Below are 24461 nucleotides of genomic sequence, written 5' to 3'. Positions count from 1 at the left end.
CCGAGTAAGCTGAGCCCGCATGCCCCGCCTCTCCTCCCACCTGGGCGGGGCCTCAGCGCTGACCCCTGGCAGCCTCGGGCCGGCAGTCCCACCGCCTGCCAGATCTTAAAGGGGCCGCGGCCGTATTCAGATGCAGGCTGACATGGGGAGGAGAAGGCTCAGTGTCCCCTGCGCGACTGGGGTTGAGGATCCCAGTGGTCAAGTGCTGGAGGCGGGGCCCCACGCTGTCGCTCTGGTTGCACCTGCGGAAAGTCTCTACTGCTAGTTTCAGGCGCAGTTTCTCGATCCACCATTAGGGGGAAGGGAGCACAGACCACTTGACAGCGAATAATAACAAAAGCTCACTTTGATTCAGTGCGCTGCACGTGCCAGGGCTTTTACTCACCTCTAGCGTCGTCCTTGCCCAAACCCTATAAGGTAGCTGGAACTGGGATCCCACTTTGCAGATAAGGAAATGTTCTGATGCCCACTAAGAGGAAAAGTAGGGGGTTTAAAGAGGTCTGGGATCCTTAGTCATCACTCTATACCCTAGAAGGAATTAATTATCTTTTTTTTTTTTTTTTTTTTTTTTTTTTTTTTTGGTGTGTGTGTGTGTGAGATGGAGTCTCACTCTGTCATCCAGGCTGGAGTGCAATGGCGCGATCTCGGCTCACTGCAACCTCGGCCTCCCGGGTTCAAGTGATTCTCCTGCCTCAGCCTCCCAAATAGCTGGGATTACAGGCGCCAGATAAGTTTTGTGTTTTTAGTAGAGATGGGAGTTTCACCATATTGGCCAGGCTGGTCTCAAACTCCTGACTTCAGGTAATCCTCCCGCCTCAGCCTCACAAAGTGCTGGGATTACAGGTGTGAGTCACCGCGCCCGGCCTGGCCTAATTATTCTTTAATCATCACTCATCAGCCAACAATCCTCAGGAGGGGTCTTGTTATTATCATCATCCTTTATCCAAAGATACAGCATTGTCCGGGCACAATGGCTTAGGCCTCTAATTCCAGCACTGTGGGAGGACAAGGTGGGAGGATCACTTGGAGTCAGGAGTTCAAGGCCAGCCTGGGCAATAGCAAGTCCTCCATCTCTACAATAATAATAATAAATTTTAAAAAAGAAATAAAACAAAGATACATCTGTGAGAACACATTTGGTTCACGCCCAGCCTCTGCCTAGACAGGTGTGCTGGAACAGGTGTGCCCCAGACAAATGAGGCTCCTCTAAGGGGCTCCTCTAGCAGATGTTTTTAATCACAGTTGTTCCCTCCAGGTGCCATACAAAATAGAGAGCTACAGAGATGTTTTCCATGTACATGCCCCCAAGAGGTATTTTCTCACAGATGCATTTTTGACAGGTGGGACTCAGTATATGTGAGCCACTGCCCTGCTGGTTTTACACAAAGATGTGCATCTATGTGAATGTGCCTCACGAAGATGTTCCAAGTTCTTCCTCTCATTTGAGCTCAATTTCATACAGGTGTTCCTCCTCCAAGGCACTTTCTCTTACCTCACAGGTATGTTTCTGAACAGGTTTCCTTCCACCCATGAATGCATTCTACAGTCTCCCTCCCCATGGGTGTATTTCAGTTAAGATACACCCATCTGGGTATGTTTCCATATAACCGAGTCCCATACAGGTATACTTAAATGCAGGTGTGTCTCATACAGGTATTTACAAGACACTGACACCCAAGAATTCCCCAATACAAGTGCTGTACATTTCATAGGTGAGCCGTGCAGATGTGTTCCCAAAACAGGTCTGTTCCACACCAGAGTGCCTTATGTTTGTGATAATGCAAGTGTGTTCTATAGCGATGTTTTCCACCCTGGTATGTATCCATTTTCTTATATTTCATATAGATGTAACTCAATGCAGACTTTTTCTTTTGAGATGGAGTTTCACTGTTGTCCAGGCTGGAGTGCAATGGAGCAGTTTCGGCTCACTGCATCCTCTGTGTCTGGGGATTCAAGAGATTCCCCTGCTTCAGCCTCCGGAGTAGCTGAGATTACAGGGGCCCGCAACCACACCCAGTTAATTTTTTTTTTTTTTTTGAGATGGAGTCTGCTTTGTTGCCCAGGCTGGAGTGCAGTGGCATGATCTCTGCTCACTGCAACCTCCACCTCCCAGATTCAAGCGATTCTCCTGCCTTAACCTCCTGAGTAGCTGGGATTACAGGCGTGTCACCTAGCCCAGCCAATTTTTGTATTTTTAGTAGAGACGGGTTTTCACCATGTTGGTCAGGTTGGTCTCAAACTTCTGACCTCATAATCTGCCTGCCTTGGCCTCCCAAAGTGCTGGGATTACAGGGTGAGCCACCATGGTCAGCCAGATGTTTTCTGTATGCTCTTCTTATATGTGGACACCCGTATAGGAGTCTTCTGTACAGGCTTGGTTCCCCATAGGTCTCAAGAGATGGTCTCATTTTGTTACCCAGGCTGGAATACAGTAGTACGATCATAGTGCACTCACTGTAACCTCCACTCCTGGGCTCAATCGATCCTCCCATCTCAGCCTCCCAAGTAGGAGTGCGCGCCATCACGTCCGGCTAATTTTCTTATATTTTTTGTAAAGATAGGGCTTCCCTGTGTTGCCCAGGCTGATCTCGAACTCCTGGCCTCAAGTGATTCTCTTGCTTTGGCCTTTCTAAGCACTGGGATTACAGGATCACGTCACTCTGGCGCCGGGCTTACTTTCTTATTATTTTTTTTGTAGAGACAGAGGTCTTACTGTGTTACTCAAGCTGATCTCGGACTCCTGGCCTCAAGCAAATGCTTCGGCCTCTCAAATGCTGGGATTACAGCGTGAGTCATTGCGCCTAGGCAGGTGTTTTTGACATTAAGCACTCCCCATCCAAGTCTGCCCTAGGCAAGAATGCCTTGTGCACGGGTACTTACTGACATACTCCTTGCGTCTCCACACCTGTGCGCTCCTACAAATGTGCTTGCAATGCAGGTGTTACGTCCTCTTCACACCTGCTCGCCTTCGCCGTCTCCCTCCCTCCATCCCCCTGACAGGACTGGGTTCCCGTTACAGGTGCGCCGGCAGCGCGGCCCCGCCCCCTTCTTGGCTCCGCCCTCTCATCAAGGCTCAGGTGCACAAGCCGGAAGTGCGCTCTCCTCCCAGGTAAGTGACTAAACTTTCCGGGTCACGTGAGCGGGCGGAGCCGGTGGGATCGGACCGAAAGCCCGACCGACGGACCGAGGGTTCGAGGGAGGGACACGGACCAGGAACCTGAGCTAGGTCAAAGACGCCCGGGCCAGGTAGGAAGGCAGGACGCACCGCTAGGCCTGCCCCCCTCGCCCCTCCACCCTCCCCCGTCCCGTCCCCTTCCTTTCCCGAGCCCAGGAACGCGCTCCCTGGAGTTAATCTTTAATCACTGACCTCTGGCGGCTGGTGCGGGGCGGGGACTCATGGGTGCCCTGGCGCCAGTGTCCAGACCCCAATCCTAAAGCCCGGGCCTCTCTCCTTCCCCGCTCCCAGGTGCCCCGTCGCAGGTGCCCCCGGCCGGAGATGCGGTAGGAGGGGCGCGTGCGAGAAGCCCCTTCCTCGGCGCTGCCAACCCGCCACCCAGCCCATGGCGAACCCCGGCCTGGGGCTGCTTTTGGCGCTGGGCCTGCCGTTCCTGCTGGCCCGCTGGGGCCGAGTGTGGGGCCAAAGTAGGTACCGGCTGAGAGCGCTGGGGGGAGGGGTCCGGATTCCTGGGTCTCTGCTGGGGATGTGGCTTAGAAGCGTTGGGTATCTGAGGCACAGAGAGGGTCAAGAATTGGGGAGCGGGCAATACCTTGGGGAGGGGTCTACGAATTAGGGGTGGGGGGGTTTAGGATTTCTAGTTTCTTCCTTGGACAGTGGGAGTTGGTCCAGGAGACCTGAGTTCCTGAGTGGGGTGGAATTGGGTGTTGGAGTGGAGGTTCGTAAGTAGGACTTAGGGGAAGGTAAGGGCTGTGTACTTGAGTCTTGGGATAGTGCAGGTGTTTTGGGTGAACTGGGATGAAAGTCTGCCGAGCCCAGTCGACCCGGTTGGCTGAAGGGGTAGACCCCAGTCATTCAGTCTTAGATTCGTTTCGGGAGCCTGGGGGAAGGTGTGAGTCAGACACTCCAGGGAAGAGCTAGACCCGCCCAGATCCTTAAGGGACCAGGGCCGAGAGGTGAGTGGGGGAAGGTTGGGCTTCTGGACACCGTGCTGGGTTCTGCTGGGCTGGGGTGGGGTGGGGGAACGTCTGGAGGAGCAAACACCTAGAGGAACGTGTCCTACCTGCAGGGCACACACTGTGTGCGAATGAAAGGCTCAGTGGGGTGTAGTTTGAATTGCCTGCTGGGGGGTGGTGAAAGGGAGTGTCCCAAGCAGGTGCAGGTGGGTAGGGATGGGACAGAAAGATGGAGACTGATTTATTCACTGCCTTCACCCTCCACAGTAACTATCCCTTCTGCAAATGAGAGTAGCACTGTTTTGCCTGCATCCACCAGCCCGAGCTCCAGCTCCCATGGCACCCTGGTGAGTGGAGGGCTGTGTGGGAAGATGGCAGCAAGGATATTATCCAGGGATCACACATATAGCGCATTAGCATGCAGAGAGGACAGGACACCTCCTTTCCCCAGAGGTGGCAGGTCAGGGTAGCTTTGGAGAGTTTTAAGTAGGAGAGACCTAAAGACTTAGACCAGGAAGACTAGGAGACCCTGGATGTCGTAGACAAGAATACTGCACCTGTCAGGTGTGGGGGCTCAGAAACTCCACATGCCTCTCAGGTGGGTGGGGAGCAAGGAGCTCAGACTTGGTGGATGTGATGAAAGCAGGAGTCCCTGCCGGGCGTGGTGACTCATTCCTATAATCCCAGCACATTGGGAGGCTGAGTCGGTCGGATCACAAGGTCAGGAGTTTGAGACCAGCCTGGCCAACATGGTGAAACTCCGTTTCTACTAAAAATACAAAAAATTAGCCAGGCGTCGGGGCACACATACCTGTAATCCCAGCTACTCGGGAGGCTGAGGCAGGGAGATTGCTTGAGCTCATGAGGCAGATGTTGCAGTGAGCTGAGATGGTGCCACTGCACTCCAGCCTGGGTGACAGAGCAAGACTCTGTCTCAAAAAAAACAAAAAACAAAAAAACAACAAAGCCAGACAAGGTAGGCAGGGATCCAGGAAGCACCAGTTTGGGGACCAGATTACCAAAAGTGGCAGATGTGTGTGGGGGGGGGGAAGGGGTGGAAAGGGGAGGGCGATGCCATTCAGGTGGAGGTGGACAGGCTCCCCTGGCTCACGTGATTCACACCTGTCCCCTCTCTGCAGTCTCAGGGGGCCATCACTGCCATCATCGTGGTCTTCTCCATCCTGGCCGCCTTGCTCCTGGCGGTGGGGCTGGCACTATTGGTGCGGAAGCTTCGGGAGAAGCGGCAGACGGAGGGCACCTACCGGCCCAGCAGCGAGGAGCAGGTGGGTGCCCGTGTGCCACCGACCCCCAACCTCAAGTTGCCGCCAGAGGAGCGGCTCATCTGAACGCTGGGGCCTGCTGCAGCCACCAACACTACCCAGGAATGCCGGGTGCTGGCTTGTACACCGCAGCTGCCACCGGGACACCAGCCTCTGATGGCTCAGCAGGACTCTGGGGGAGAGGCTGGGGCACCCACCTGGCGGGCTCTCTGTAGCATGCTGCCTCTGCTTGGCTGTGCCTGCAGCTCAGGGTGCTGGGGCTCGGGACCCACCGCCCTGCTTGCGGAACCAACTTTTCTCTGCGTGTCCTGCAGGCCCCACAACCCCCTCTCCTTTCTTTCAGTTCTCTCATGCGGCCGAGGCCCGGGCCCCTCAGGACTCCAAGGAGACGGTGCGGGGCTGCCTGCCCATCTAGGTCCCCTCTCCTGCATCTGTCTCCCTTCATTGCTGTGTGACCTTGGGGAAAGGCAGTGCCCTCTCTGGGCAGTCAGATCCACCCAGTGCTTAAGAATAGCAGGGAAGAAAGTGCTTCAAAGACTCTGCCCCTGAGGTCAAGGGAGGATGGGGCTATTCACTTTTATATATTTATATAAAATTAGTAGTGAGGTGTAATAAAAGCTTTTTTGTGCTTGAGCTGGTGGGGGCATTAGCCTAGATGGAAGTGACAAATGCCAAGAGGAACTGTTGCAAGGAACCTAGGGGATCAGAGGCTTCCCTGCTGGGAGCCAGTTAGAGAGGCTGCCCTTGGAGGGACAGAGGTGGGTGGGATGGGTTTCTGAGCAGAGTGAGGGCACCAAAAAATTCACCAGGAAAAAGACAGCTTTGGGCTCTTACGGCTTTATTGAGGGAACTGGGGTCTCCCCTGGACTCCTGATTCTTTTTTTTTTTTTTTTTTTTTTTTTTTGTTGGGGTCTCAGTTTGGTGCCCAGGCCTGGAGTGCAGTGGCGTGATCTCGGCTCACTGCAACCTCCACTTCCTGGGTTCAAGCGATTCTCCTGCCTCAGCTTCCTGAGTAGCTGGGACTACTGGCATGTGCCACCACACCCGGCTAATTTGTTACTTTTAGTAGAGACGGGGTTTCACTATGTTGGCCAGGCTGGTCTCAGGTGATCCACCCACCTCAGCCTCCCAAAGTGCTGGGATTACAGGCATGAACCACTGTGCCCGGCTGGACTCCATTCTTAACCCTCAAAGCACTTCTTAAGATCAGCCACTCTGGACCGGCTGCTGGGCTGGGGCTTTTGCCAGTTTCTGGTGGGGGAATCTGGGGCTCCTGGTCCCTCAAGTGGTTGGAGAGGAGCGTGCTCTGCTAGCAAGGCCTTGGGAGGCTGGACTCTGGGGTTCTCCAGGGAAGTGGGGTCTGAGGAAGGATCAAGGAGCTGGGCCGTCCAAGCCGTATCAAAGCTGGGCTTTGTGGGGGCCAGAATTTGGGGGCTTTCTGGAGGGCTGGGCTGGGTGGGTGTGGGGGAGAGCCAGGAAGTGGGATTTTCCTGGGCTCTAGAATCTTCAGCTGCCTGAAGAATTAGGGGATCTATGAGAGTAGAGGGTTTGGGGTACCCCCAGATGCGTAGGTCTGCAGAGGCTGGTGAGGTCTGAGATGGAGAGATGACGTGGTGGTCAGACTCTGAGCGTATCAGCTGGGACCTGGGGTCCTTTGAGGAGCTGGTGGCATCCAAAGATGGGATGTTTTGCAGGGACAGCAAGTCTGCCGGCAGGGACAGGGACAGGGGCTGGGGCTCTGGTAGTTTCTTATCGTCTGGTTGCCATCTTGGTATGTTGGGCTGGGTGGGATGGAGGGATAGGGAAGTTGTGGCTTTTAGATGTCAGAGGGGCTGACAAGTCGGATGGACCATTAGGGGAAGACGGGTAGGGGTGGGGGAGTGGGCGAGGCTCTCACCAGGCTGAGGCAGCTGTCCAGGTCTCCTCTGTGACAGCAGTCTAAACTCTGGCTTGGTCTCAAGCTGCCTGCACTCTTGGCTCCCACGCTAAGACTGTCCAGAATCTCACTCAACAAATCCAGTTCTTCTCCAGATCCCAAGAAGCTGCTGTCCAGACCTTCTTCTGCCCACGGGCACCCCTCATCCTCAGGTGTTAGAGGGGGTGTCCTGGGTGAGGATGGGCAGCCTCAGATATTTGCCCAAGACCCCCAGCCCTGGTGGGGCTGCTCTGGAGTTTGGGAATCCTCCTCCCCCTCAGTCCTAGCCTCCCACTGTCAACACTGCTGTTCCGCTTTAGTCTTACCCCACCCCTGGGGGCTCAGAAGGTCCCTCTTCCAGTCGGCGTCTCCTGCTGGGGCGAAGGGGCCGATTCTGCAAAGGGTAAGGGCCATAAGACCTCAGGAGGCTGCAGAGTTTAGGGGCTGAGGCTTGCTGGAGGAAGGTGAGTGTGAAGTGGGTGCCAACTATCGGGAGTTGAAGGAGGAGGTGAGCTGTCTGGATAGGGACTGGGATGGGTGGAGGATTCAGTGACAATTCCAGGTGTGTGCGTGGGGGAGGGGCACTCTCACCCGTCCAAAGTGCTGAGTGATTGGAAGGCGTTGCTGCAGGCGGTCTGAGCGGCTGGTGAGGGCTGGGACTCTCAGGGAGCCCCCTCTCTGCAGGTTAGAGTCCCCATCCTGGGAAGAGAATGCATGAACTGGGAACCTCTGCCAGGGAACCTCCCCCCAGGCCACCATTTGAGACAGTTTCACTCATGTTGCGCAGGCTGGAGTGCAATGGTGAGATCTTGGCTCACCACAACCTCGGCCTCCCAGGTTCAAGTGATTCTCCTGCCTCAGCTTCACAAGTAACTGGGATTACAGGCATGTATCACCATGCCCAGCTAATTTTGTAGTTTTAGTAGAGACATTTCACCATGTTGGTCAGGATGGTCTAGAACTCCTGACCTCAAGTGATCCACCTGCCTCGGCCTCCCAAAGTGCTGGGATTATAGATGTGAGCCACTGTGCCAGGGCATGATCTCGTTTCACTGCAACCTCCACCTCCCCTCCTGGGTTCAAGCGATACTCATGCCTTAGCCTCCTGAGTAGCTGGGATTACAGATGCTTGCCACCACACTTGGCTGATTTTTGTATTATTATTATTTTTTAATAGAGATGGGGTTTCTCCATGTTGGCCAGGCTAGTCTTGAACTCCTGACATCAGGTGATCCACCCACCTCGGCCTCCCAAAGTGCTAGGATTACAGGCGTGAACCACCAGGCTCGGCCTGTCTTCTTGTTTTTGAGACAGGGTCTCTCTCTGTCACCCAGGCTGGTATGCAGCGGCACTATCTCAGCACACTGCAACCTCCACCTCCTGGGCTCAAGGCATCCATGCTCAGCTAATTTTAAATATTTTTTTTTAGAGACAAGGTCCCACTATATTTTCCAAGCTGGTTTCAAACTCCTGGGCTCAAGTGATCCTCCTGCCTCGGCTTCCCAAAGTGCTGGGATTACAGGGGTGAGCCACTGCGCTAGGCCAGCTGGTCTTACCTTATACATTAGAAGGCTCTGTACTCCCTTCAAGCCACTCTTGGCCTATTAAAGAGCAGAGGGAGAATTACCTGAGGTGACGAGATCCTGGGCATTTGAGAGCTCAGACTTCTGTCCCCTAAGATAGCGTTATCTTGCCATCTGTCCATCTCCGCGTCTCAAATATGCTCACCACCCCCCAGACACCACCTAAGAAGTCAGTGCAAACTTTCACCCCTTTGACTAATATAAAACAAGTATTCCCGGAGGAAGTCATCCCGAAATAAAATGGGGAGCAGTAAAGCAACATGGCAAAGCGTTCCTGTCTCACAGCGGCGAAGAATAAAATCGCATGGACAGTTTCAAGCTACAAAAATTGGCATCAGGAAACTTCTAGGCTTGGGGGAAAAAAGGTAGAAGCTGGAATTGTAGCATCGGAGGACAAGGAATGTTTGTCAGTGAACCTTGGCTGTCGGTTTTAAAGGGGAAGGGTAGAATTCCCACAATGAGTATCACAAACACAAAATAGAAGGGGGAAGATTTGTGAATGGTTTAACTGCTGGTTCAGTTCTTATTAAATCATGTGCGTTTGAAGTGTCTGCTGGGGTCAAAATGTTCCATCCCTTAGGAGATCAAAGTATCTTCTGTCCAATCCCCCTCGTCATCCCAGCAAGAGTGGCCTGCCCAGCCCAGTCTCACCGAGCGGTACATGTTCTTGACGGCTGGTTGGGTCTTGGCCTTGACTGAATTCAGGAGGGCACCTCCACCTTTCTGGGGGAGAGAAGATACCAAGGGAGAGAGGCTCGGGCCAGATCCATCCCACCTCCGCATCCCAGGTCGTGGAATGCTGATCAAGCCCCTTTCCCTCTCTGAGTCCCCATTTTTTCACCTCTATAAATGAATATGATCATAGTCATGACCCTACCTGGTGACTGTCATGGGATTAAATTAATCGAATGAGACATCCTTAACAAGTGTTTTTGTTTTTTTGAGGTGGAGTCTCAAAGAACAGAGTTTTTTTTGTTTGTTTGGCTTCCTGAGAGTCTTGCTGTGTCACCCAGGCTGGAATGCAGTGGTGCCATCTCGGCTCACTGCAATCTCCGCCTCCTGGGTTCAAACAGTTCTCCTGCCTCAGCTTCCTGAGTAGCTGGGATGATAGGCACCCACCACTACGCCTGGATAATTTTTGTATTTTTAGTAGAGATGATGGGGTTTCACCATGTTGGCCCGGCTGGTCTCAAACTCCTGACCTCAGGCAATTCACTTGTCTCGGCTTCCCAAAGTGCTGGGATTGCAGACACGAGTCACCGTGCACAGCCAACAAGTGGTTTTTGAGACAGGGTCTTGCTCTGTCACCCAGGATGGAGTGCAGTGGCATGATCTCACTGCAACCTCTGCCTCCTGGGCACAAGCCATCCTTCCGCCTAGGCCTCTCGAGTAGCTGGGACTACAGCCACACCTGGCTAATTGTGTTTTTGTGTGTTTTTGTTTTTTTTTTTTGAGACAGAGTCTTGCTCTGTCGCCCAGGCTGGAGTGCAGTGGTGTGATCTTGGCGCACTGCAACCTTTGATTCCTGGGTTCAAGCGATTCTCATGCCTCAGCCTCCCAAGTAGCTGGGACTACAGGCATGTGCCACCATGCCCAGCTAATTTTTTGCGTTTTTAGTACAGACGGGGTTTCACCATGTTAGCGAGGGTAGTCTTGATCTCCTGACCTCGTGATCCACCCACCTTGGCCTCCCAAAGTGCTGGGATTACAGGCGTAAGCCACCTCGCTCAGCCTAACTTTTGTATTTTTTGAAGTAGAGATGAGGTTTTGCCATGTTGCCCTGGCTGGTCTCAAACTTCTGGTCTGGGCAATCCTTCTGCCTCCGCCTCCCAACGTTGGGATTACAGGCATGAGCCACCCCGCCCGTCCTATTGTTTTTGTGGTCTTACCTTCAGATTGTCGGCCCAGAGCTGATAGGATCGAAGGGCCCCTGGAGTAAGGAGAGAGTTTGGAGGTCACCAAAGGCTGGCTGAGGCTGGGGGTGGAGGTGGGTGAGGGGAGCCAGGGGCTGGACTCAGGGCTCACCTGAGGAGGCCCCGCAGCTGGAGATCTCCTGCTCGAATTGATCTGAGAAGCCCTCCCCATTGTTGAGCTTCTCCAATCGGGATTCGATGAACTGCGGTGGGGGACAGTAAATGAGAAGTAGCAGCAGACACGTTGGAATCCCAGGACATCACAGCCTGTCTGCCGTCAAGATGTAGAAGCCGTCTCTGGCCTCCAACCTGCCCATTCCCAAGCACCTGGGAAACTGGAGCCCACTTTATTTTATTTATTTTTTTTTGAGACAGGGTCTTGCTCTGTCACCCAGGATGGAGTGCAGTGGTGCAATCTTGGCTCACTGCAACCTCCACCTCCCAGGTTCAAGCTATTCTCCTGCCTCAGCCTCCCGAGTAGCTGGGATTACAGGCATGCACCACCACACCCAGCTAATTTTTGTATTGTTAGTAGAGACGGGGTTTCAACATGTTGGCCAGGCTGGTCTCGAACTCCTGACCTCAGATGATCTGCTGGCCTCAGGCTCCCAAATGGCTGGGATTACAAGCATGAGCCACTGCCCCTGGCCTGGAGCTCCCACTTTAGGAAGCAGAGATTCCACCTTTTCTTCCCTCCCCAAGTCAGGACCTGTTCCCAGGGATCAAGCTCCACCCTTTGCAGGGACCCAGAAATGGAATTCTGCCCCCTTTAGATCTACCCACCAGCTCTCAGTGAGCCAAGAGTAGGTTGACCCCATCTTTAGCAATCTAGGGGTCCAAGCTACCTTTTCCCAGGAACCTTGAAGTTCAGCCCCAACTACCAGCCCTCCCCCCATATCCTTAGGACTCGGGAAATTCTGGGACCTGCCTGCTCTGGAGTCCAGCTCAGACAGACACCCTAGTCCCAGGAAGATACTTGCTTAGGGACCTGGGAATTTGGTCCCACCCTGATTTCCCTCAGACCTAGGATAGGTCTTGTCCCCCAGGAACCCAGGAGTTGGGGCTTCTATCTTTTTCTTTTTCTTTCTTTTTTTTTTTTTTTTTTTTTGAGACAGAGTCTTGCTCTGTCACCAGGCTGGAATGCAGTGGTGCGATCTTGGCTCACTGCAACCTCCATCTCCTGAGTTTAAGTGATTTTCCTGCTTTAGCCTCCCAAGTAGCTGGGATTACAGATGCACACCACCGTGCCCAGCTAATTTTTGTATTGTTAGTAGAGACAGGGTTTCACCATGTTGACCAGGTGATCCACCCTCCTGGGCCTCCAAAAGTGCTGGAATTACAGGTGTGAGCCACCTAGCCTGGCCAGGGCTCCCATCTTTAGGAATCCAGGAGGTCAATCCTTCCCCACCTGGGAGCCCGGGAGTGGGGGATCCTGCTGGACTGTCTCCAGCCGTACCCTCAGGGACCCAGGAGTCTACCCTCAACCCTGCCAGTTCAGACCAGCCCTCGGGGACTCAGCAGTCCACCTCCAGCCCCGGCTGCACCCTCAGGGCTCTGGCATACCTGTTTGAACAGCTGCAGGTGCACAGCCCGCCGATGGAAGGCCTGCAGGGGTGCCCCAGGCTTCTGGGCCAAGAAGGCTTCCTCACTGAAGGTCACTGGCTGGCCCTGGAAGAAGCGTCAGAGTTCTGAGCTCCCTGCGGTGCTCCTGTCCCTCCCTCATTCTACTATATATTTATATAGCAAACATTGATTAGGCACCTGCTGTGTGCCTGACCCTGTGTGGGCTTCTTGCTCTGTCACCCAGGCTGGAGTGCAGTGGTTCAATCTTGGCTCACTGCAACCTCCACCTTCTGGATTCAAGCAATTATCCTGCCTCAGACTCCCGAGTAGCTGGGATTACAGGCACTTACAACCATGCCCGGCTATTGTATTTTTAGTAGAGATGGGGCTTCACCATGTTGGCCAGGCTGGTCTCGAACTCCTTACCTCATGATCTGCTCGCCTCAGCCTCCCAAAGTGCTGGGATTACAGGCATGAGCCACCACACCCAGCCCCCATTTCTTTTTTTGAGTTGGGGTCTCACTCTGTCATATGCGTCGGAATGCAGTGGTGCGATCTCTGTTCACTGCCACCTCTGCCTCCTGAGCTCAAGTGATCCTCCCACTTCAGTCTATCAAGCAGCTGGGACCAAGGTGCACACCACCATGCCCAGCTAATTTTTGTACTTTTTGTGGAGACAGGGTCTCACTATGTTTCCCAGGCTGGTCTGAACTCCTGGGCTCAAGCAATCCACCCACCTTGGCCTCTCAAAGTGCTGGGATTACAGATGTGAGTCACTGATCTGGCTGATTTAAGCATTTGTCTCAAGTAAGGTGGAAGCCCTGGGGTGCTGTAGGCAGGGGAGGGACGTGATCTGACTCAGGCGTTCGCTGGTAGTGACCTTTGGCCAATGCAGGGGGGACAGACTCTGGGAGGTGAAGGCAGATGCCTGCTTGCAGAGGGCCAGGAGTGGTGGCTCATGCCTGTAATCCCAGCACTCCAGGAGGATGAGGTGGGCAGATCACCTGAGGTCTGGAGTTCGAGACCAGCCTGGCTAACATGGTGAAACCCCCGTCTCTACTAAAAATACAAAAACTGCCAGGTACGGTGGCTCAAGCCTGTAATCTCAGCATTTTGGGAGGCCGATCATCTGAGGTCAGGAGTTCAAGACCAGCCTGATCAACATGGAGAAACCCTATCTCTAGTAAAAATACAAAATTAGCTCAGCATGGTGGTGCATGCCTGTAATCCCAGCTATGCAGGAGGCTAGACAGGAGAATTGCTTGAACCCAGGAGGCAGAAGTTGCAGTGAGCCAAGATAGCGCCTTTGCACTCCAGTATGGGTAACAAGAGCAAAACTCCGTCTCAAAAAAAAAACGAAAAAAAAATACAGAAATTGGCCAATGTGGTGTGGTATGTGCCTGTAATCTCAGTTACTTGGGAGGCTGAGGCAGGAGAATCACTTGAACCCATGAGGCGGAGGTTGCAGTGAGCTGAGATTATGCCACAGCACTCCAGCGCCTGGGGCAAGAGAGGAAGATTCTGTCTCAAAAAAAAAAAAAAAAAAAAAGAAGCCTCCTTGTGAGGGAGTCCCAGGGGTGGGGGAGATCATTGCATTAATTTCAGGCAAACAATTATGGGGTCCATTCAGAGTGGAGACAGAGGAAGTGGGTGGTTAGGTGTGCAGATTCAGAATGCAGAGATGACAAGAACGCCAGATGCTCAAGTGATACTGGAAACCCCCAGTTTTTGTGGATTGTTGGTGAAAAATAGAGGAGGGGACTTCAAAGAGCAAGGTCCTGGCTTCAACATTCACCCACTGTGGACCCGTCAAGCCTTGGTTTACTCATATGGAAAATGGGAATGTCACAGTATCCTTCTCAAAATGTATGAGCATTAAATGAGAGAATAACAGTAGTAGAAGCCAGCATTTATTGAGTGCTTGCTGTATGCCAGGTACGATTCAAAGTGCAGGGAAGATGCTGATTCACTGATTCCAATATCCTTTTGGGTGGCACTATTTGGGTCCCATTTTACAGACGGGCAAACAGAAGCACAAAGTAAGCACTTCATTAATGCTACCTATCATCATCATCATTATTATTTTTCCTTGCCCCTCCATTATTATTTTAATTAAAAAAAAAGACGGTGGCCGGGCATGGTGGCTCAAGCCTGTAATCCCAGTACTTTGGGAGCCCAAAGCGGGCAGATCACCTGAGGTCAGGAGTTCAAGACTAGCCTGGCTAACATAGAGAAACCCCGTTTTTACTAAAACTACAAAAATTAGCTGGGTGTGGTGGTGCACGATTCTCCTCCCTCAGACTCTTGAGTAGTATTCCTAACTACTGGAGAGTCTGAGGGAGGAGAATCGCTTTAACCTGGGAAGCAGAGGTTGCAGTGAGCTGAGATTGCGCTACTGCACTCCAGTCTGGGTGACAGAGTGAAACTCTGTCTCAGGGTGGGGGGGGGGGGGTGGAAGAAACTCTGTCTCAAAAACAAACAAACAAACAAAAAAACATAGAGGGGTGGGTTTGCCCAGTCTGGTCTTGAACTTCTGGGCTCAAGCCTCCCAAAGTGTTGGGATTACAAGGTGTGAGCCACTGCCTTTGGCCATCTATTGTACCTGTGATTATGATTAAGATTATTTGTTTTTAAGACGGAGTCTCATTCTTGTTGCCCAGGCTGGAGTGCAGTGGTGTGACCTCCGCTTACTGCAACCTCCGCCTCCCAGGTTGAAGTGATTCTCTGTCTCAGCCTCCCGAGTAGCTGGGATTACAGATGCCTGCCTCCACGCCCAGCTATTTTTTTTTTTGTATTTTTAGTAGAGACAGGGTTTCACCATCTTGGCAGGCTGGTTTTGAACTCTGGACCTTGTGATCCACCTGCCTCAGTCTCCAAAGTGCTCGGATTACAGGCGTGAGCCACCGCGCCCGGCCCCTGTACCTATCATTATCATTGCGATTCATTCAGCGACTCATTCAGGAACCCACGAGACCTCTCCCGCAACGTTCCCGCTGCTCACCGGGCTGCAGACCAGGGCATCTCGGTATCCCCCGAAGAGCAGGGCCTGGGCTTTGAGGAAGAGACGAGACACCCCTTCCCCGGGGGCCAGGGCGACCTTCCTGAGCCGGAGCCTCAGCAGGGACACCTGGAGCGCAGGAGAGTAGCCCTGAGTGGGCAGGTGTGGGGCGCCCGTCTCCCGGGGCAGGAGGGACGGAGGGGCAACACTGACCACGTCTGGGGGCAGCGACTGCACGTCGTTAAAGGCCGTCTCCAATGTATTGGTGTCCACGTTCAGCACCACGACATCTTCCAGGGCTTTTTCTCGAACTTTCTGCGGAAAAGCAGGGCCGGCTGCTCAGAGCCCGAGGATCCTTTAGCAAAGGAGGGTATCTGGGGATGTAGGGGGAGGGGGAACTCTCACGTCCCCACCATCTGGGTAGATCGGTGCTTACCTCGGCGAGACTGGCGTGCACTCCAATGAGGTAGGGCATGGGTGCGCTGTGGACGGAGGGGATGGGGTCATGTAGGCACCGCCCCCAGGCCCTGCCCCCAGGCCTTGCCCCTCCCAGCTCCCCTCGCTTACCAGCAGTAGTCCAGCAGGTGCGGCGGCAGCGTGGGGATCAGGACGTGCTCCCAGCGCATGGGGTACAGGAGTGCGCAGGACGCATGGACGCACGAGGTCAGCTAGGGAGCGATGGCAGGGTGTGGAGTCAGGGTCTGGACCCTCCTGCACGGGGTCTCTCCAGGCATTTCCTATGTCCCGTCTCCTATTCCCCGTCCCCATCCGCTGCTGGGTAATGAGTGACAACTCAAACCCCTTTAGAAATCATGTGGTTTAGCTGGGCGTGGTGGCGCGCGCCTGTAGTCCCAGCTACTCGGGAGGCTGAGGCAAGAGAATTGCTTTAACCCAGGAGGCAGAGGTTGTAGTGAGACCAGAGCGTGCCACTGCACTCCAGCAGCGTGACAGAGCAAGACTCCATCCCCCCGCCCAAAAAAAAGAAAAAAAAGAAATCATGTGGAGACCAGGAATTTGGCTACTTACAGTGCTTTAAGCAGGTGAGGCCAGGACTTATCCTGTCCCATTCTTTCTCTAAGGGAGTGCAGTTAATAGGCAACTCCCCTGGGTCTTCCAGCATAGAGGTAGAGCTAGGACTGATCCTCCACGAACTCCACCCCGAAAGAGGTGGAGCTATAATGTATCCCGCCCTTGTCCCACCCCTAGGGGTGGAGCCACGACCTAAACCCATCCAAAGAGGCGGGGCCAGAATGAAACTATTTGGCTCCCACTCTAGGGGTGGAGCCAGATGGAGCCCCACCCAAAGAGGTGGAGCTGAAATGCAATAATTTGACCCCGCCCCTAGGGGTGGAGCCAGTTTCCCCCTCCTGGGTCTTAGACTCCCTGGGAGTATGCATCTCTAGTTTTTTGGGTCCCTTGTTATCTGAATCTCTATTCCTAGGGGTTCCATGGGTTCCGGGATTTCTGGGTCCCTGAGTCCCTGGGTCTCTGGGTCCCTGGATCCCCATGTGTATAGGTCCCTAGTTCTCAGGGTCCCTGAGTATCCGGAGGGGTGGAGCCAGACCATAGTGGGTGGAGCCTGTGCTTAGTACTCCCAAAGAGGAGCCGCTGCAGCGCAGGCCCCTCCCACATGGGCGGGGCTAGAATTTAACTCTCTGAAGACCTTCGAGGTGGCGGAGCCAAGACTTCGCCTTCAGGTCCCAAGCAGTGGGGTTAGAGCCAGGAATCAGCCCCTTTGTCCCTCCCGCTTCCCCGAGGGGGCGGAACCAGGCCCTGCCCCACCCCCAGCCCGGCGGGCCACGCCTCACGGTGCTGAGTTTGCTGGCGGTGAGCAGGACTCTTCGCTCGGCCAGGAGCGCCGCAAACAGCGCCACGATGTTCTCATCGGTCACGGCCACCACCAGCTCCGTTAGATTCCTCTGAGGATCAGAGAGGCGCGCTGGGCGTGGACGGGCCCCTGGATCTTGCATCCCCCGTTTGGGTTTCGGGACCTGTTCACACCCCCAGAAACCCCTCCCGGGTCCCCACTCACGTTCTCAGGGATGGATGGTAGGCGGCCGGAGTCCGGGGCCACGAAGCAAGAAAGCTGGTGGGGGTATTGGCGTGGGGACCAATCAGTTAGGAGGCTGGCCTCACCTGGATCCCCGACCTTCCAGGGTCCCCAAGCCCCGCTCACCGGCTTGCTATTCCCCGGGGTAGGGGGCGGCATGCCCTGCCCGCTGGAGACGGTGACTCCGCTGCCCTGGGGAAGAGGTACGACTGTGGTCATCAGGTCTGAGACGCAGCCTTCCCATCCACCTAAGGTCCAGCGCCCAGGGAATGGGAGCTACTCACCAGCTCCAGCCCCACTGAGGCCTGGGGCTCCGGCAGGGACTGCTGCAACAGATTCTGAAGAAGTTCCTCTGCCTCGGAGACCTGGGTGGGAGGTGGGGGAATGGGGGTGGCTGAGCCAGAGGTGGATTGGGGATTCCAAGGGCCATGACTAAGCTTGAGGGGTGTGGGAGGAGCTCAGGTCAGGTAAGGCTCAGGCCTGGGAGTTCTTTTTTTTTTTTTTTTTTTTTTTTTTGGGAAAAAAAATTAAAAAGCAGGGCGCTGTGGCGCGTGCCTGTAGTCCCAGCTACTCGGATGGAGGATCGCTTGAGTCCAGGAGTTCTGGGCTGTAGTGCGCTATGCTGATCAGGTGTCCGCACTAAGTTCGGCATCAATATGGTGACCTCCCGGAAGCCGGGCAACACCAGGTTGCCTAAGGAGGGGTGAACTGGCCCAGGTTGGAAAAGGAGCAGGTCAAAACTCCCATGATGATCAGTAGTGGGATCGCTCCTGTGAATAGCCACTGCGCTCCAGCCTGGGCAACATAGCGAGACCCCCATCTATTTAAAAAAAAAAAAAAAGAGGCCGGGCGCGGTGGCTCACGCCTGTAATCCTAGCACTTCGGGAGGCCGAGGCGGGTGGATCACCTGAGGTCAGGAGTTCAAGACCAGCCTGGCCATCATGGTGAAACCCCATCTTTAAAAAAATAAATAAAAAAGAAATAAATAAAAGAAATAATAATAATTCAAAAAAAGAGACACGATCTCCCTATGTTGCCCAGGCTGGTCTTGAATTCCTGAGCTCAAGAGATCCTCCTGCCTTGGCCTCCCTAAGGGCTGGGATTACAGGTGTGAGCCACCTGTCTGGCTTTTTAAAATTTTTAATTTTTTTCTTGTAACCTCAGGTGATCCGCTCACCTTGGCCTCTCAAAGTGCTGGGATTACAGGTGTGAGCCACCGCACTCAGCCAATTTACTTATTTTGTTGTAGAGAAGGGGGTCTCACTCATTGCCCAGGCTGGTCTCAAGCTCCTAGGTTCAAGCAATCCTCCCACCTAAGCCTCCCAAAGTGCTGAGACTACAGGTGTGACATGATGTGCCCGCCAGGCCTGGGAAATCTGAGAGGGGTTGGGGGCTTGGCGGGTGGGGGCTGGGACTCCTACAGGAGTGAGAGAGGGGCTGGTCTCACTTGGTCCTGAGCTAGGAGGTCTCCCACTGTGTTCAGTAGCTTGTAAAACACCTCGAACCAAGGCAGGTGGCTGTGGAGAGAGGATAAGTTCACGAAGTGTCACTAGGCCTCAGCTTTTCCCATCCCCCACCCCACCCCCAACCCCCATATCCCACACCTGAGAATGCAGAGACAGCTCTGGGTACCCGCCCGCAGGCGGCAGAAACCAAATCTGCGGTTGCCGGCAAGGTCTGTGAGGGCGAAGGTGAAATGCTGCACGGCGGGGCTGGGGGGCTCCCTGGAGTGGGAAGGGCTGTTAGAGAGACCTGGGCATCACTGCTGTCTGAGGATTCCCCCCACCCCAACAAAGCTCCTGGGACCCTGGGTATATAGGTCTCTAGTTGTCAGAATCCCTGCATGCCTGGGTCTCCCGGTCTCAGGATCCATGGGTCCCTGGATCTCTGGGTCTCTGGATCTCTGGGTCCTTGGACCTCTGGGTCTCTGGATCTCTAGATCCCTGGATCCCGGATCTCTGGGTTCCAGAGTCCCTGTGTCTCTGAGCCCCTGGGTTCCTGAATTCCTGAATCCCTAAGTCCCTTGGTCCCTGTGTCTCTGTGTTCCTGAATCCCCGTATTTCTGAGTCTCTGGGTTCCCAAGTCCCCGAATCCTTGAGTCTCTGAGTCCCTGAATCCCTGAGTTCCTGGGTCCCTGGGTTCCTGAGTTCCTGAGTCCTTAGATTCCTGAGTCCCTGAATCTCTGTGTCTTTAAGTCCCTGCGTCTCTGGGTCCCTGGGTCCCCGAATCCCTGGATCTCTGGGCTTCTGGATCTCTGGGTTCCTGAGTCCCTGTGTCCCTGAGTCTCTGGGTCCCTGGGTTCCTGAGTCCTTGGGTCCCTGTGTCCCTGAGTCCTTGGGTCCCTGAGTCCCTGGGTCCCTGGGTCCCTGGGTCCCTGTGTCCCTGGGTCCCTGTGTCCCTGGGTTCCTGTGTCCCTGTGTCCCTGAGTCCCTGGGTCCCTGAGTCCCTGGGTCCCTGAGTCCCTGTGTCCCTGAGTTCCTGTGTCCCTGGGTCCCTGTGTCCCTGAGTCCCTGGGTCCCTGAGTCCCTGGGTCCCTGAGTCCCTGAGTTCCTGTGTCCCTGGGTCCCTGGGTCCCTGGGTCCCTGAGTCCCGGAGTCCCTGGGTCCCTGTGTCCCTGAGTCCCTGAGTCCCTGGGTCCCTGAGTCCCTGGGTCCCTGGGTCCCTGAGTCCCTGGGTCCCTGGGTCCCTGAGTCCCTGGGTCCCTGGGTCCCTGGGTCCCTGTATCCCTGAGTCCCTGGGTCCCTGTATCCCTGAGTCCCTATGTCCCTGTGTCCCTGAGTCCCTGAGTCCCTGGGTCCCTGGGTCCCTGTGTCCCTGGGTCCCTGGGTCCCTGTGTCCCTGAGTCCCTGGGTCCCTGAGTTCCTGCATTCCTGAGTCCCTGGGTTCTTGAGTTCCTGGGTCCTTGAATCCCTGGGTCTCTGGGGCCCTGAGTCCCTGGATCTTTGGGTCCCCGAGTGTCTGAGTCCCTGGATGCTAATGCATATATGTCCCTAAGTTCTCAGGGACCCCAAGTGTTTGAGTCTTTGAGTCTCATGGTCCTTGAGTGTATGGGTTTCCAGATGCCTGAGTCATTGGGGCCCCTGAGGGATCTGAGTCCCCAAGTCCTTGGATCTCCCTGCCCTTCCATACCTTTCCACATCAAAAGGGAAGCAGAATTTAGGCACCATCTGCATAGCTTCCTGGAGGTGAAGAAAAGCGCAGACTGCTTGGCCGCTCAGGTTGGGCCCAGGTCCAAGACACAGAGTCCCCTTCCCCTGGGGGATCGTCCCTGACCCTGGGTGGTGTGGGGGTGGGGGGGTGGGGGGGAGGAGCCAGCCTGAATACCTGGTCCCTGAAGTCTGGGGGGAACTGCCGCAGGATGGGGGGATCTGTAGAAGACAGTAGGTCTCTAAGTTCAGCAACCCCGGCCTCCCCTCTCCTCCCAACTCCCTCACTCCCAAGCTCCCAACTCACCCTCCTGCAGGGAGGCAGGGTAGGCGGCTTCAAAGAACCAGTCAAACACGGCAGGGGAGTCCCCTCTGTGGGATGCAGAAGGGGTCCAGAGTCTTGCTTCTGTGCCTGTGTGGTTGTCTGCCACTTTGCACACCAATGTGGTTGTGTGGGCATGCAACAAGTGTGTCAGCATGTGTGTGACTCAAGGGGTTTGCGGCTGTGAGTGTGTGGTGGTGTGAGGCTGTGTGTGCAGCAATGTTAATTGTGCACACAAGTACAGGATGGAGTGAGAAAGTGTGACAATGGGCTGGGAGTGGTGGCTTGTGCCTGTAATCCAAGCACTTTGGAGGCCAAGGCGGGCAGATCACCTGAGGTTGGGAGTTCAAGACCAGCCTGACCAACATGGTGAAACACCATCTTTATAAAAAGAAAAAAAAAAAAGAAAAAGAAAGTGTGACTGTGTATGTGTGGCTGTCTGATTGTGTGTGACTGAGTGCATGGCTTGTGTGAGCAAGCAGTGTGTGTGTCACCCTGTCTGCTGTCTGCTTGAAAAGATGAGACTGTCCCCTCTGTTGGTGGGGTGGGACTGCCCAGATATAGTGGGCAGTCTGCACAGTCCCAAGCTAAGTGAATAACATCTATATTTTCTTTTTTTTTTTTTTGAGATGGACTCTCCCTGGGGACAGTGGCTCACCCCTGTATTCCCAGCACTTTGGGAGGCTGAGGTACTCAGATCACCTGAGGTCAGGAGTTCGAGACTAGCCTGACCAACATGGAGAAACCCCGTCTCTACTAAAAAATACAAAAATTTGCCCGGCATGGTGGTGCATGCCTGTAATCCCAACTACTGGGGAGGCTGAGGCAGGAGAATCGCTTGAACCCGGGAGGCGGAGGTTGCTGTGAGCTGAGATCACTCCACTGCAGTCCAGCTTGGGCAACAAGGGTGAAACTCCATCCCCTCCCCAAAAAAACAAAACAAAAAAAAAAAAACGGCCAGGGACGGTGGCTCACGCCTGTAACCCCACCACTTTGGAAGGCCAAGGCAGGCGGATTACGAGGTCTGGAGTTCAAGACCAGCCTGGTCAACATGGTGAAACCCCGTCTCTACTAAAAATACAAAAATTAGCTGAGCATGGTGGCCTGTGCCTGTAATCCCAGCTACTCTGGAGGCTGAGGCAGGAGAATGCCTTGAACCAGGACCTGGGATCTCCTGCCGAGATCTCCTCATTGCACCAGCCTGGGATACAGAGTGAGACTCCATCTAAAAAAAAAAAAAAAAAAAAAAAAGAGAGACAGAGTCTTGCTCTGTCACCCAAGCTGGAGTGCAGTGGCACAATCTTAGCACACTGCAACCTCCACTCCTGGGGTTTAAGCTATTCTCTTGCCTCAGCCTCCCTAGTAGCTGGGATTACAGGTGCCCACTACCTCGCTCAGCTAATTTTTATATTTTTAGCAGAGACGGTGCTTCACCTTATTGGCCAGGCTGGTCTTGAACTCCTGACCTCAGATGATCTGCCTGCCTTGGCCTCTCAAAGTGCTGGGATTACATGTGAGCCACCACACCTGGTCACGATATCTATAATTTCTTTTTTTTTTTTTTTTGAGACAGAGTTTCACTCATTACCCAGGCTGGAGTGCAATGGCGCGGTCTCGGCTCACCGCAACCTCCGCCTCCTGGGTTCAGGCAATTCTCCTGCCTCAGCCTCCTGAGTAGCTGGGATTACAGGCACGTGCCACCATGCCCAGCTAATGTTTTGTATTTTTAGTAGAGACGGGGTTTCACCATGTTGACCAGGATGGTCTCGATCTCTTGACCTCGTGATCCACCCGCCTTGGCCTCCCAAAGTGCTGGGATTACAGGCTTGAGCCACCGTGCCTGGCCTATATTTTCTTGTATAGATTTGAGCGTGTGTGCCCGAGCAAGTGAATGACATCTGTAGCTTCCTGTGCAGCTGTGAGTGTCGCTGGGTAACTGGCAGCCTTTCAGCCTGTCTGTGTGTCTCTATGTGCTAGACCCCATGGGACCCTGATGGCTGATCCCATATGTCTCATCAGAGAAAGGAGGGCAGGATACTTGGGTCCTTACTGTAAGCCCTGAAATCTCTGCTTTCCTCCCCTGCCCCTATATCAATCAGAAGATGCAAACTTGGGCTCAAGGAGAGAGATAGGGAGGCCTGGAGGGAGATCAGCTACACACACTGTCCTTCCCGGTTGCAATCACAGTCCCCGACATGGGATGCCCAGCACTTCACCCTTATGCCGACACAGTCACACACGATCACCCACTCATATGAACACCCAGCCTCCCCTCTGCCCTGATCACCAACCCCATGGACCCCCTGAAGACGGTACATGCATCCACAGAGCTATAGACATAATCACAGAGGCTGGATAGAGAGAGAGAGAGAGAGAGAGAGAGAGAGAGAGAGAGAGAGAGACAGAGAGAGAGAGACAGAGAGAGGAGACAGAGAGTGGCCTGTCCCAGAGTGAAGGTCACAGCGGAGGCCAGCAGAGTGTCCGATTCCAGCCACCTGCCCCTGCGGGTCATGGCACCTCCTGGGCCTGCTCCAGCCCCAGCTCCCCTTTGCCCCGGCTCAGGCCCAGCCTGGGAATCTTGTACTAGAGAATGAGGGATAGGGCAGCTCTTACTCAGCTCTGGATCCCATGGTCCCTGCAGGGCCAGCCCAGCGGGGCCCTCTCCCCAGGGGTCCTGGGGGGCCTGTGTGTGCTGGGCCCCAAGCTGGCTCAGCTTCCTGTGTGGCTGAGAGAGGAAGTTTAACGGGTGACGTCCCCGGACAGAGGCCCTGCCCCCACCCCCTGTGAGAAACCCAGGCATCCTGCCTGCTAATTATGTTGGGGATGGGTGGGTAATAAGTAGTCAGCTTGGGAAGCCAGACCCCCGGCTCCATCCCACCAGGCTGGATCATGTCTTGTCCCTCGCATCAAGCCCAGGCCCTTGTATCTCCTTCCCTGCTCTGCAGCAGCCAAGATTCACGGTTTGTCTATTAGTAAAATGCTTCCCCTTCTCTTAACTCTTCTTTCCCTTGTTCCATTTGCCCTGGACGGTCACTATAGGACCACCAGAGGGAGCTACCTGTAAAGTGGACAGTGGGGTGCCAGGGACGGGGACAAAGAGCACAGAGTGCAGGCGCAGGGACGGACAGACAGACACACACTCAGAAAGTCACCAGCACAAACAGCCTAGAACAGCCAGGGATGACAGACGGACGCAGAGAGACAGCGAGTCCTACGGCCAGAACATAGCTCCAGGCCGGGCGAGGTGGCTCATGCCTATAATCCCAGCACTTTGAGAGGCCAAGGTGGGAGGATCTCTTGAGACCATGAGTTCGAGGCCAGCCTGGGAAACATGGAGAAACCCTGTGTCCACAAAAAGCTACAAAAATTATAGCTGGGGCCTGGCGTGTTGGCCTATGCCTGTAATCCCAGCACTTTGGGAAACTAAGGTAGGTGGATCACCTGAGGTTAGGAGTTCAAGACCAGCCTAACCAACATGGAGAAACCCCATTTCTAAAAAAAAAAAAAAAGGCTGGGCGCGGTGGCTCACGCCTGTAATCCCAGCACTTTGGGAGGCCGAG

At 54.4% G+C, this 24461-nt stretch overlaps 2 protein-coding genes across 6 annotated transcripts in view; one reads left to right on the top strand and one right to left on the bottom strand.

Annotated features, from left to right (window-relative positions):
- Positions 1-1073: 1073 nt before the first annotated feature.
- CRB3 (crumbs cell polarity complex component 3) lies at positions 1074-9460 on the top strand. Of its 2 annotated transcripts, none has more exons than XM_032252080.1 (6): positions 1074-1499; positions 3020-3246; positions 3467-3642; positions 4399-4478; positions 5271-5414; positions 5755-6220. In XM_032252080.1, the coding sequence occupies exons 3-6, from the start codon at positions 3561-3563 to the stop codon at positions 5824-5826; spliced, it is 378 nt and encodes a 125-aa protein (XP_032107971.1). In that variant the 5' UTR covers positions 1074-1499; positions 3020-3246; positions 3467-3560; the 3' UTR covers positions 5827-6220. The 2 variants fall into 2 exon arrangements, with proteins under 2 accessions (XP_032107971.1, XP_032107970.1); XM_032252079.1 differs by lacking the exon at positions 5755-6220 and adding an exon at positions 9065-9460 and having other exon boundaries at positions 1078-1499.
- Positions 6486-24461, bottom strand: part of DENND1C (DENN domain containing 1C) — a 24654-nt gene continuing 6678 nt past the window's right edge. For 2 of the 4 annotated variants that reach the window (XM_032252077.1, XM_032252076.1), the window contains exons 2-23: positions 20887-20951; positions 20758-20801; positions 20563-20612; positions 19038-19157; positions 18881-18950; positions 17718-17798; positions 17560-17625; positions 17416-17469; positions 17192-17302; positions 15951-16051; positions 15820-15865; positions 15597-15698; positions 15387-15512; positions 12386-12490; positions 10935-11025; positions 10799-10839; positions 9561-9632; positions 8883-8927; positions 7918-8025; positions 7653-7720; positions 7309-7516; positions 6487-7192 (exon numbers count right to left, since the gene is read on the bottom strand). In XM_032252077.1, the coding sequence (XP_032107968.1) occupies positions 6593-7192; positions 7309-7516; positions 7653-7720; positions 7918-8025; positions 8883-8927; positions 9561-9632; positions 10799-10839; positions 10935-11025; positions 12386-12490; positions 15387-15512; positions 15597-15698; positions 15820-15865; positions 15951-16051; positions 17192-17302; positions 17416-17469; positions 17560-17625; positions 17718-17798; positions 18881-18950; positions 19038-19157; positions 20563-20606 (2259 nt within the window). In that variant the 5' untranslated portion in view covers positions 20607-20612; positions 20758-20801; positions 20887-20951 and the 3' untranslated portion in view covers positions 6487-6592. Of the gene's footprint in view, positions 7193-7308; positions 7517-7652; positions 7721-7917; positions 8026-8882; positions 8928-9560; positions 9633-10798; positions 10840-10934; positions 11026-12385; positions 12491-15386; positions 15513-15596; positions 15699-15819; positions 15866-15950; positions 16052-17191; positions 17303-17415; positions 17470-17559; positions 17626-17717; positions 17799-18880; positions 18951-19037; positions 19158-20562; positions 20613-20757; positions 20802-20886; positions 20952-23514; positions 23658-24461 lie in introns of those variants that run through there. The other 2 variants (XM_032252073.1, XM_032252074.1) reach the window with 2 other exon arrangements.

This window comes from Sapajus apella, unplaced genomic scaffold, assembly GCF_009761245.1.
Source record: "Sapajus apella isolate SASKATOON/1434 unplaced genomic scaffold, GSC_monkey_1.0 scaffold77, whole genome shotgun sequence".
NCBI lineage: Eukaryota > Metazoa > Chordata > Mammalia > Primates > Cebidae > Sapajus > Sapajus apella.
Note: the sequence above shows the minus strand (reverse complement) of the source record. Positions and strands in the feature narration are given on the sequence as shown.